Here is a 12,036-nt window from a genome sequence, read left to right as displayed (position 1 = left end):
GAAGTAGATGAAAATTTCTTGGAAACTGCCACCAAAGGAAAGAGGAGGAGGACAAGGAGGAGGGAGAAAAGGCACGGCCTTGAGAATTTATTAAAATAAAACTTTATCCCTTGAAGGATCCGGACCGACTGGCTCCTGACTCGAAGCAACAAAGACGAACTTTCCGGCCACTCGAAGGCGAGAGAAAGGGTATTCATTCTGTTCTTGGGTTTGCCGATGATGATGAGCTATATTCAAATCCTGAATTGGACTATCCAACTTCGATTCAGAGACTGGAAAGTAACGGTGAGAGTAAAAAAACAGCAACGAAAAAGAATCCAGACCGAGGAAGAATGTTCATTTTCTCTCCAGAGCCTTTTGGTCCGCAAGAGAATAACAGGCATTCATCGAACCGACAAATTTTGACGCCCAAGGGAGAAAAGGGAGACAGAGGCCCCAGGGTAAATAAGTCAACAATATCGGCCAAAAGGCTTCATTTTCATTGTGATCTCTGTTGTCAGTTATATATACCGTACTCTGTTTGCGTTTGTTTTCGTATAGGGGCCTCCTGGGATGACAGTACGTGGCCCCCCTGGACCTATGGGCCCCGTTGGACCACCAGGCACCGAATCCAGAGCATCAATTTTTGAATCATCATGTGATTGCAATACTAGTTTATTGCGGCAATATGTCAACGATATCCGACCTAAGCTCATCCCTGGCCCTCCCGGACCACCGGGGCCAATTGTAAGTCCTCATTAGCGGACAACAATTTCCAAAATAGTTGAGTAATATGGGGATCGGTTCAATCATTCTTTCCATGTTCACATTTCAAAAGGGACAAGTTCAAATTGGAGCTCAAGGTCCACCCGGGCCTAATGGACCCAAGGGAGAGCGAGGAGATGTGGGCAAAACTGGACCGGAGGGTCTTATTGGTCTGAAAGGCCAACCAGGTTGGTGGAAGTGCCCATTCACTGCTCTGTGATGCTCATTTATTCATTTGTTGGTTTTAGGTAGAGATGGTTTACCAGGCCTACCCGGCCCTCCAGGCCCCCCTGGGCCTCATATGATGTATACGCCCTCTTTTAAGTATGGAGAGTTGAATTGGGGAAAGAAAAATGTGTTCCATGATGAGGTCGTTAAGTTTTCACCCAATAGCATCATGTCCCATCAGCAAGGTCAGGGTGGATCCCAAGAAGCAGTCCAAGGACCCCGTGGAAAAGTGGGGCCAATGGTATGAGAGTGTGACCTAATATTTCAACAGTGCTCTGAAGCGAAAACAATGCTGATGCTCATTTTTGCACTAGGGACCCAGGGGGGATGAGGGGGTGAAGGGAGATCGAGGATATCCTGGTTTGAAGGGTGATAAGGGTGAGAGAGGATACGAGGGCCCTCCAGGTCCGCCGGGCCCAGGAGGTCAAGATGGAATGGCCGGCTATCCGGGAAATCCGGGTCCCTCGGGACCCAAAGGTGAGTGAATCATTGGATCATTGCATAGGGAAATCAGAGACGTTTAAATTCGAAAAGCTGCTGAAGTTTGAAAGGGGAAACTTTCGACCCTGTATCAACCAGAGGTGTTTGTTGTTGGCTCTAATTTGTAAGAAACTTGTATCGTTGGAGCTACAAAAAGTATGAACCCATTTTTAAGGTTTGCGGAAATACGTCTTATTAGACGTTGATGATTAACATGCAATGTATAGAAGTGAAATATTCAACGTGACATGAGGATGGTTGTTTCCTATGTAGAGCCGTCATTTTAGGCGAGTATGTCCATCATATTGAATTCATAGTGGTTATTAGGGGAAAGACTCCTTAGAAACTACAAAAAAGAACATGGCCATTACTGCAAATTTTCATTAAAAATATTCTCTCAATCAAACCGTTACACGTCGGAAGATTATTGAGACAAGCATACAAAAAAGTGCGTGTTTTGGACAGTGCGGTAAAAGTAATAGCTCTTCCATTGTAGGAGAACCCGGCCCGCCCGGCCCAGCTTTTGGAAACAATTACAATACCTATGGAGGATCAAATCAAGCGCAAAATATGATGGCTCGGAACTTGAAAGGGGATAAGGGAGAGCCAGGCACCACAACGATCATCCACCGAGCTTCGTCCTCTCATGTAATCAGTATAAAAGATAATCTTAAGAGTTGGTAGATAGAAAGGTATTGATTGGACTGTGCTTCAGGCCCACGGGAAATTCAAAAAGCATCATGGAGGCGAACATCGCCACCAGCTTTCGGATTGGGCACCCTCCCTGGATGTGCTCTACTCTCTCACTGATTTGGAGGCTGAATCCCCCGAGCGTTTCCCTGTTGGATCTTTGGTGTTTGTCCAAACATTGGACTCATTGCTTCTTCGTGGACAAAGCAGTTGGGCTGTCATTGAGGTAAGTCAACCCAAGCTGATTCAGCTTTTGCAGTAAAAGTAATCAAGTAGCCGCTCATATCCATATCTACATCGTTTCGTGCGGGTACTCTGAGTTACTAAAAAAGGGAAGAGCGAAAAAAAGAGTTTCGTTGAAGGCCGAGTTTTGAGAATAGTATGATACTTTTTGTCTAAGGTAAATTTTCTTGACATTTCGCATTATTTTCATATTCCTATACTCATCTTCCTTGCATCTGATAGAAGGGTCGGTCGGTACTCGAGATTCCCACCCCATCGCAAGAGAGCAATCATCTGCCCCCGCTTTGGACCGACGAGACCACGTCAAATCTGGAGATTTCAAACCCGCCGTTGGATTCATTCGGCCAACCCGCTCTCAAACGGTTCAACCCGTTCTCCACCACGGATAAAATGGTGACAGAAAAGAACAGCTAGAGAGTCTAGCGAATGAGCGAGTGAATTACATAGTTTAGTACTCTAGCATGCACCGTGGAAATCCACCTTCATGCAAAATAAGCATGGGTTGATGCTTAAGGAGGGACTTTGCTTTTCGTTAGGAGAAAGGACCAAAATAAAGTAAATGTACTACAGGTTGGCCTCAAACGGCTTTATTGCAGAACATACCGTAAGCATGATGAAAGTTCTCTGTAACTTCGATTGCTTATTCTCTCTTGTTGTTTCTAGGCTCCAGACGTGAACGCCTATCCGTCTTACCCAGATTCTCGACCGTCTTCGGTAAGATTGGTTTTTTGAAATTTGGGCATTTTCTTCTCAATCAGTTCATGCTCAATCACTCCTCGGTGTTATCATATATCTAGTTGCGACTGATCGCATTGAACTCTCCCCGGAATGGTGACGTTCACGGAGTTTTGGGCGTTGATTATCAATGTTATCGACAAGCGCGCGAAGCCAAACTGGATGGAACCTTCAGGGCCTTCCTCTCGGCCCCTGGGTCGGTATCCAAAACCTTGAGTGGAGACAATCTTCAGTCCATCGTAAGGGTCCAGGATCGAGACCTCCCGATCGTCAATTTGAAAGTAAGGTCATGAACAGTTATGATCATCAAATGCACCCAGTCAAGGTGGGCCATTTTCCCTCACCCGTTTCTTTCCTGTTATCGTGACAGGGCCAAGAGCTTTTTCCCAACTGGGGCGCTGTGTTCGAGTCCCGAGGGAAGTTTGATACTCAAGCCTCTATCTTCAGCTTCAACGGACAGGACGTCATGAAGAGCATGAATTGGTAAGCCTTCTCAGTCGAATACAGGCCTGATTCTTTCAAGGTGGCATCTTACGATCGCCATCTGTTTTTCAGGCCCAGGAAATTAGCTTGGCATGGGGGCGGTTCTTGGGGCGAGGCGTCCCATTTCCACTGTCACGCCTGGTCTTCGGCTAGCTCCCTTCAATTGGGGATGGCTTCCAACCTGGAAAAAGGCCACCTCTTGGATCAGCGGAAAGTTCCTTGTGACCATCAATTCATTCTTCTTTGCATTGAAACCACCTCGCACACTCTGTTTTCTACTTAAAGCTGCTCGCTTTTCCCCGGCCAATTTTTAGCGTTCACCCGATGGAAATTCAATGCGCCATTCAATTTATTGCAATACTTTCTTGAAAGATGGCCCAAAATTGGACTCTGGAAAGTAACATTGACGTTTACGTCAAAAGATTTTATTCTCGACCAGGCCTGCTTTGCTCCGGATTATCACCTTATAAGTCTACTTTGTCCAACTGTTGCCCGTACGTAAACAAGTCTTCCACTACTTACTCTCTGCAGTAAATCCAAGTGCTCTCAATTCGTACTATTTGTTATGCACTTACATGCACACGCCTCTTTGACAACCAAGTCTTCCATTCACCTCAACCACAAAGATATATCGATGATGATATCGATGAGCACAACATATTTGTGTCAAGGGTAAGGGCAACTTCAGTTCCTCTATCACGTCTGCCCTAATGTACTATGTTTGATATCAAACACCGTTTAAAGTTATGCACAAATTCTGTTCTAGTTATATTCAGCTTTTTTGGAATAAATACGATTGAAGTTTTTGCACTTGTCTTTGGGATGCATAAATAACCATAAATCATTTGTGAACAAATTAAACTATGATAAAATCGGAGATAAAACTGGCCGAGATTGCCTCCTTTCAAAGCAGAGAGCAACGAGACGTAATTGATAACGGAAGTAAGTAAGCCATTCAGAAAGTTTTGCTTGCTAATACCAAGCGCTCAATCAATCAAACACTCATTCGTTCACTCTTTTTTTAACTGGCTTTACTAACCGCCACAGGGATTGTAACCCACAGTACTATTAAAACGACGCATCATATTTCGTCTATTTATTACCAGTTCAACTTGAAATGATATTTGGTCCAAATGTTGCAAATTTTAGTTGTATGTAAAAAAAAAAAAATGTTCACATCTGATTGAAAGATGTTACCGGATCATCTATTTATTCAATGGCAGTTGCTTTCTTTGTATGATGTGACTAAAAACTGACTTTCCTGCCACTCGTGAATAGGGGGCCATGAAATGAAGAGTCTAACAATGGCGGCTAGTTTCCTCTCCACCGTTGAAAATGACGAAAGCCGAATTTAATGAAAGAAAATATACTTTAAGCCTAACGGAGATACTAAGTCAACCCCGAGCATGATTTGGGTTCAGCCTGTTATTTAACAATTAAGAAGCATAACGGAGTGTGGCTGGAGATGACTATTCCAATAATTCATTTTCGAAACCCTTCATAAGTTTATCTCCCTAGCTCCGATGCATTTGATAACAATAGCACAAGACTCTGTGACATGAAAAGAACAAAATGCTTGAGCGTCAATTTTGTTTGGGGGTGATCTGAAAGGGCGACAGAAAGCATCATACCCTTGCCAATTGTCCACTTTTGTTGTCCGATGACGTCACGTAATTATGGGCATGTTGCCAGAAAAGATCCTGAATGGTGTAGCTTATGTTGTACATAAGATTTACGTCTTTTCTTGCCTTGATTGCTCGGTGCACCCACTAGGGCTCTACAGCACTTAATTACAGGCCTATCCGATTCATCATGGATCGAAGCAAGTATTCCCGTCCTCAGATTAATCTAACTCGTGACGATCGTTTGATGACATGGAATCCAAGCTTGAACATTTACAAAGTCAATCGGTTCCATCTCCTGGAGCTCGGGAGTCAGAGGGACAAGGAAGTGCGCTTTGATTTGGTGGAACAGCTGTTGCAATTCAACATGATTCATGTGGTGGAGAATATATTTGGTTATGTGGGACATGTTTCCACCCTGGATTGCACCAGGGTGTCTCGTTTGTGGTATGATTTCCTGTGCGCTCACATGTTCAAACGCTGGGCTGAAAACAGTCTCCAGCATGACGCATCGCTCAAGGAACTGGCCTTAAAAAAGAAATGGTTGGATCAATTAGCAACAGCCACGCAAGAGGGTCCTAATGGCGATCCACAGGACAATCTCATCTACCGACAGATTTGTTGTGGCATCCACGAGTTACGTGAAGTTTGGCGATATCGCGAGCCCAAAAACAAGCGGCTCCATTGTGACTCATTTGTACTGAGTGTGGCCTTTCAAGGCCAGAGTCTCTTTTGCGGTCTCAATAGTGGTGTGATCCAGTTGTGGGATTTGGACTGGAACGCCAAGAAACGCGAGCAAGAGGTCCATGAAAAGGGCGTCAAATGTCTCGAGATCAATGACGTGATCTTTATCACCGGAAGTTATGACTGCTTTGTGAAAATCTGGTCTCGATCCAAGTGGCGACAGCTCAACACCATCTCACTCCATTCAGACTCTATTTGGGACCTCAAGCTTCACATGGACACGTTTGCCACAGCCAGTTTGGACGGGACAATCACCATGTCGCTCATTGACTGGAGCACTTTACAAGACGACTCCTTGGAGATCACCATGACACTTCAGAAGCACGTATGGAGGTTGAGAACGCTTGTAACACGTGGAAATAACACAAGCATTATGCCGTACAAGTTTACTTTTATTGGGCGCCCAAAATTGAGCGTGCCCTCCTTTTTTGACATTTTCAGGTTGATAATGATTTGGTTTCATCCGTGGACTTTGACGAACGCCTCTTGATTGCGGGCTATGAAGACTCTCGGATTGATGTTTGGGAACTCGCTGCCCAGGAGCTCGTGCTCACCCTTCGGGGTCACAATGGTGGGGTGACGGGTCTTCAGCTGAATGGGAGTGTCATCGCGTCCGGCAGCTATGATGGGACCGTGCGTCTTTGGAGTGTTTCGTCGGGTCACTGTCTTCGCGTTTTCATCGAGCCGGACAACTTCGTCCGATGCGTTGCATTTCTGGGCAACTATCTGGCTTGCGGCGATTTCAGCGGCCTCCTTCACGTCTGGGATGTCCGCGTTCAAGTGGATAGCGAGCAAGTCCAGGTGGGCTCTTATCGCCAGTTCCCTGGACACAAAGGACACGTGGTGTCGCTGCAAATCGACGCCCAAAGGATTGTCAGTGGAAGCCGAGACAAGACTGTTCTCATTCTGGACTTCTGGGCCAAAATGGTTGATCATTGTAAGCGGCGAAAAGAATTGTCAGACAACGCCACCTCAAGAGGTCGGGTGTCAAGATTTCTAAGATCATGACTCATCAACATTATCACTTGGAATGAATAAAGTGTTAAAACATGTCATCGAGTGTTTCCATACTCGAATTCATCCATGAGGAGCTGTACAGTACATACACTGTCGTAATCATCCTGCATTTGAATTGGATGGCTTGAATATGGCCTGACTAAAGTCAAAAGCACTCTCCAAAGTACCTAATTTATAGACTGCTCTAGATATGAGACAGTTCAACAATTGTGTTTTCTTTTTCCTTCCGTTTCGGAGCAGCTTTAACCGAGTGGTAAGTGAAAAAACGTTCTATCTTGTAATGGCTCTTTCAATTCGTTTGATTCATGAATTATATGCCTATTAAGGCCTGGAGTTTTAATAGACTATAATGCCGTTTGACAATGATGACTTGTGATAATGTTAGGCAAAATTCTGTTTCGATCACAATCGTATGAGCTATTTCTGCGCTACCATCGAATGGACAGAAATCAACCGGGCCAAATCAATCCAAAGATTGAAGCCGAGACATCCCTACAGTGAGTCAAGTATTGGTCCATCGTTTTCGAGATTTCCCCAACCACTTTGATGCCTCTCAATGGATAAGCAGTACCTCAATTGTACAACATGTAAGGTATGAGAAGGGAGATAATACTGGAATAGTCAGTTGCAGGCGGCGGAAACGTGCCAACAGTTCCAACGAAAAGGAAGTGGAAGAAGAAAAGGAAGGAGAAAGAGGCTCTTTTTGTACCCACTGGGTTACTTGTAGCTACTGCACCTTCTCAGTTCTCACGTAACCCAGCCATCCTTCTCTCTACTCTCCATGCCCCAAGGATGGTGTGAGACTAGCTAAGTACCATACCGAGAGATCTCCGAGCGACATGGATCTCACTGTGGGCAGAAAGAGATACTCCCAGAAACCATAGCTAGACAGACGTCCCCAAAGAGTACCATAAAACCGAAAAAGATAATCCTCTTCTTTCAAAGCCATGAATCTACGTAGATGCGAGGAGTCTCTCCATGTTTTTTTGAAGAATTGAAAATTTCAAAATAATTCCAAGATACTATCTGAGGCAGGAAACGAAGCTCGCTGTGTGTGTGGAAGTATGGAACAGAATGGTCTTCCCTACTAATGCGGCAGTGCAGGTGAACTATGTACATGTACGTGTTTGTATGGATGGAGGATGGATCTCTCGCTTGAAATGGGCATTTGGGGAAGGCTGAAGAATAGAAGGAAAGACACGAGGATGGGCGAAGGAAAAAAAAGACACCTTTTTCGGCTTTCTTATCTCCGCCAGCCAACCAACCAACCAACCACAAATATTCCATGGCCTCGTTTATCCACATTACCAAAGGGACCTGGCTGTAAGCTCGCCATGCACAGAAGAGGGTTAGAAGACGCTCGTTGATCAGCGGCCTCGTATCGATTTCACTCAGTTTGTCCAACGTTGACGGAATAACCGTCAGGGTCTGTACAATGTGGGGAGTACCATGGGCCGGGATCGTCTTGAGTGTGGTGTCGCAAGTCTCAGCCGGAGCCCACGGCAGCGGCTCTCACATCGACCTGTTGGAAATGATTCACTTGCCGCTAAACGAAGCGAAGAATGTCCATCCCATCATCGATCCAGAGGATGGCTTACCTGCGTATGGTCTTCAGCGCGGCTCGGATATCATGTCCCCGTTTGGCTTGCTCCACCCCAGGAACACATTCTTCGTTGACTTTGTCATCACGGCACGATACAAGTCCTTGGATCCACGGGTAAGTTTCACTGGGGAAATAACACCGTGGAAAAAAAACGAAACAGGATTTCTCTACATACTAGTTCCTATGGCTTGTGGCTATTTAGGGCGGTTTCTTGTTCGCTGTGGTAGATCCATTGGGGCGCATTGTTCAACTCGGCCTTCGATTATCGCCTGTGAAGGAAGAAGATCAGTTCCAGAAGATCCAGATCTATTACTCACAGCCATTGAGTTTAGGCACGAGACTAGAGCGAAACAAGTCCAATGATCCAGTCGCAGAGTTTCGCATCAAGACCAACCCACACCAACCCAAATGGGTGGACCTACAAATTCGAGTAAGAACAGCTCATTATCAATTGAATTGTTAACATTTTTATTGTTATTATTGTCAACTGCCTTAATATGAGGAACAGCTCCGCGCAGAGCTATACCCTTCATTTTCGATCTGCTACGATTATGGCCAGGTTTATGTTACTAAATATTACTCAACTTTTGCACTGGCTCTCAAAAGAAAATTGGGATGAGCTTTTCCATGACCCTCAATTGTGAGCCAATCGCCATGGAGGCCTCCGGTATGCATGTGGACTTTCAGCGACCATTGCTCATTGATTTAGGAGCCACCCTCCACATTGGGCGAGCCGGGCCTCACATCATGGGCGATTTTGAGGTGAGGGGATGTGGAATGATTAAACCTGTGCTTATATGACTCAGACCTTTCTTAAACCCTATTAGGGATTGATTCGTGAACTAAGCGTCTTCGAAGGCAACCCACCGTCCCTAAGCACTTGTGACATTCCCGACCGCAGAAAAATGGTAAACAATGCATGTGAGAAACAACGAGTATCCCTGAAAGTTGGTCTCTTTTGCTTTAGGGAATACCACTTCGAGGGCCACCCGGTCCAATGGGCCCGAGGGTAAGTAACCAAGTTGGGTTTCACTTCTGACTTTCAAGTTCTCGATCATGCCTTCAGGGTGCCCCCGGTCACAGCATTCAAGGACCACCTGGTAGGTCCAAAATGAGTTTAATGCATTTAAACTCGTCTCAGAACTCAATTGCATGTGGCATTCATTCATTGTTTAAAATCTATTAGGGCCGCCAGGACCACCTGGACTTCCTGGACCAATTTTTTCTATCAACAGTGAAGAAGAACATGGAACAGTAAGGCGCTCGAAATGATGAAATGACAAAAAAATAGTTCATTGGTAAAATCGTTCAAGTTCTGATCCTATTTTAGGAGCGAGTGGTTCGTTATTCTGCCAATGCGTCCAGTTCTGGCAGTTATTGCGGCTGCTCTGAAACCACTATCATTTCCTTGGCCAATCAAATCAGGCAAACTCTTTCTCCTGGCCCCAAAGGTGCGTGTACATACAATTCCACGTATTGTACACTATGTTATAAATGGCCAAGGCTCTATTTACTTCCATTCTGGTTCAAAGCAAGGCTCCACTGTGACAACTCGAAATGAAAGATATGGCCTCAAGCGATTAATCTCAATTACTTTATCTATTTTAGGAGAGCCAGGCGTTTTTGGTAGTCCTGGACCGGCAGGGAAGACAGTGAGCATTAAATTCAAATTTACTTTCAATAGCCTCGTCTGGCCATATCCTTAATTTTAATCCTTTTTTTTCAGGGGTTGAGGGGGCCCAGAGGTTTTCGGGGTCCTAAAGGGGAAGCCGGCATCAAAGGCGACCGCGGGCACAAAGGCCTAATGGGACAAGAAGGAACCCAAGGGGATAAAGGCGAACCGGGAAAAGATGGATTTTCCGGCTCGAGTGGACCTCAAGGTGAGAAAGCAAGCATTTTGACTATCCATTGGCAAATTTCCACAATAAAGTAAAAAGGCCCGTTCAAATTTTTGATCAGCAATATTCATTCATTTCAGGCCCTCCAGGCCCACCAGGTCCCCCAGGTTTGGCAACTGCTTACGATGTAAGTTCAGGTTTAGGTTGTTTCATTTATTCTGTTTGATTGTATTTTCTTCCACGACAAGTTCAATGTTATTGTTTTCCTGAAATGGGGGAATATCTTGGTTCAAAAAATGTCCGAATATGACCGAACAGCGACTTCCCCTTTTCTTTTTAGCCCCTTTGGTCCTCGAGAAGTAGGATGTATCAGGTAAATAGAGAAAATCTCGTATCAATTCGCTTTTGAAGGTGGCTGTGGACGACGCACGAATCAACATACCGGGTGCGTCATAAAGAACAAGAATTTGTTGAAATGGTCATATCTCTCTCAATAATGAATCGATTTTGTCGAAATTTCATTTGGGAGCTCTTGTGACATTAGTCAACTTAAGCTGTAAATCGGCTTTGCCCTTTGCGTTCATACGTGCCTTCAGATGATGGCAGAAGGCATAGCAATTTTTGAGGCTGAATAGGGAATCGAAGCCACTAAAGGTGTGGATGAGTGTGACCCTCAAGGCTTTTTCGAAGCAGAATTTTGTTTTGCAGACTTTGGCTGTAATTCGGGGCCAAAAATCATACAACACTACCTGATAAAGAGCAATGTTTGACTTTTGATCCTTGATCAAAATGAGTTATGCACAGCCTCAAAATGGGCATTTGTCTTACTAGTTGTGAGGACCAAGGTCCTGTCTTGTGTGAATAGAAACACTCCGCCTTGGTCCTCCCCCACTTCTAGCTTCCAATTGACAATTCTACTTGTCATGATATCCACGTAATTGGCCGCAGAGAGACGGAATTCTTTCTCATACCAGACAGGGTTGGACGACTCCTTTACTGGTTCTAGGATCCCAAATAAAGTCGTTGAGGTAGGATGCTTGGATGAAATCACAAAGGCATATTGACCCAGCTTTATTCCATCTCTTCTGGGGCCTAAAAACAGATTTTCTTGAAATTCGTTTTGAAGTTGTAAACTGGTTGTAACCTTGATCAGAGGCAAATATCTTCTGATCTGAATGAAAAATGATTTTGCCAGCATCCAAGTCTTTACCTGTGAACACCTTAGAGCAGACAATATGAGTGCTTCACATTTATTCATCAGTCAGAGGCTTTGCCCTTCCTAAAACTTGACAAGCTGATGGATTTGATGATTTGTCCGATGGGAAACCTAAGCATTTCGATTTGACCCGCCATCGCCCATACATTCATTTTGGATTTCTTTCCAGACGGTTTTCAATCTTTTTGTAAATCAAAAAGTCTTTAACAGTCCATTCTATTCTTTGAGTCAACAATCATCTTTCATCAGCTTCTTCATGCCAAAAATGCACTCCAGCTTACCCCGGTAACCTTAAAAACCTCAGATGCGGGTAATCCACACGGAGAAGGGCAGCAAAGGCTTCCTGATTGGGCATTTTCCGTGGTTGAAATCAAGTTTTTTGAAGCTTTACTT

The 12,036-nt window shown here is 44.7% G+C and overlaps 3 protein-coding genes across 4 annotated transcripts; all 3 read left to right on the top strand.

Annotated features, from left to right (window-relative positions):
- Positions 1–116: 116 nt before the first annotated feature.
- LOC131889116 (collagen alpha-1(XVIII) chain-like) lies at positions 117–4,409 on the top strand (the record flags this gene model as incomplete). Its single annotated transcript, XM_059238124.1, is given in 14 exon segments — positions 117–285; positions 352–440; positions 541–726; positions 818–932; positions 993–1,068; positions 1,138–1,213; positions 1,287–1,449; positions 1,949–2,100; positions 2,168–2,368; positions 2,608–2,778; positions 3,049–3,099; positions 3,183–3,401; positions 3,491–3,603; positions 3,676–4,409. Coding segments are annotated over 14 exon segments (1,992 nt in total), but the record flags the coding sequence as incomplete, so codon positions are not given.
- A 754-nt stretch (positions 4,410–5,163) lies between these two features.
- LOC131888070 (beta-TrCP-like) lies at positions 5,164–7,018 on the top strand. Of its 2 annotated transcripts, none has more exons than XM_059236854.1 (2): positions 5,164–6,294; positions 6,411–7,018. In XM_059236854.1, the coding sequence occupies exons 1-2, from the start codon at positions 5,416–5,418 to the stop codon at positions 6,975–6,977; spliced, it is 1,446 nt and encodes a 481-aa protein (XP_059092837.1). In that variant the 5' UTR covers positions 5,164–5,415; the 3' UTR covers positions 6,978–7,018. The 2 variants fall into 2 exon arrangements, with proteins under 2 accessions (XP_059092837.1, XP_059092836.1); XM_059236853.1 differs by having other exon boundaries at positions 5,164–6,315.
- Positions 7,019–8,055: 1,037 nt separating this feature from the next.
- On the top strand, positions 8,056–10,614 carry LOC131888579 (collagen alpha-1(XVIII) chain-like; the record flags this gene model as incomplete). The annotated part of the gene is given in 11 exon segments (XM_059237467.1): positions 8,056–8,703; positions 8,792–9,019; positions 9,196–9,351; positions 9,417–9,497; positions 9,557–9,598; positions 9,656–9,689; positions 9,776–9,843; positions 9,920–10,040; positions 10,198–10,241; positions 10,316–10,469; positions 10,568–10,614. Coding segments are annotated over 11 exon segments (1,257 nt in total), but the record flags the coding sequence as incomplete, so codon positions are not given.
- Positions 10,615–12,036: the final 1,422 nt, after the last annotated feature.

Source organism: Tigriopus californicus, chromosome 10 (assembly GCF_007210705.1).
Source record: "Tigriopus californicus strain San Diego chromosome 10, Tcal_SD_v2.1, whole genome shotgun sequence".
NCBI lineage: Eukaryota > Metazoa > Arthropoda > Copepoda > Harpacticoida > Harpacticidae > Tigriopus > Tigriopus californicus.
This window is presented reverse-complemented; position numbering and strand designations above follow the sequence as displayed.

Coding starts and splice junctions, on each gene's coding strand:
- LOC131888070 (XM_059236853.1), top strand. CDS start 5,416: ATGGATCGAAGCAAGTATTCCCGTCCTCAGATTAATCTAACTCGTGAC. Junction 6,316..6,410: donor TATGGAGGTTGAGAACGCTT/GTAACACGTGGA, acceptor TGACATTTTCAG/GTTGATAATGATTTGGTTTC.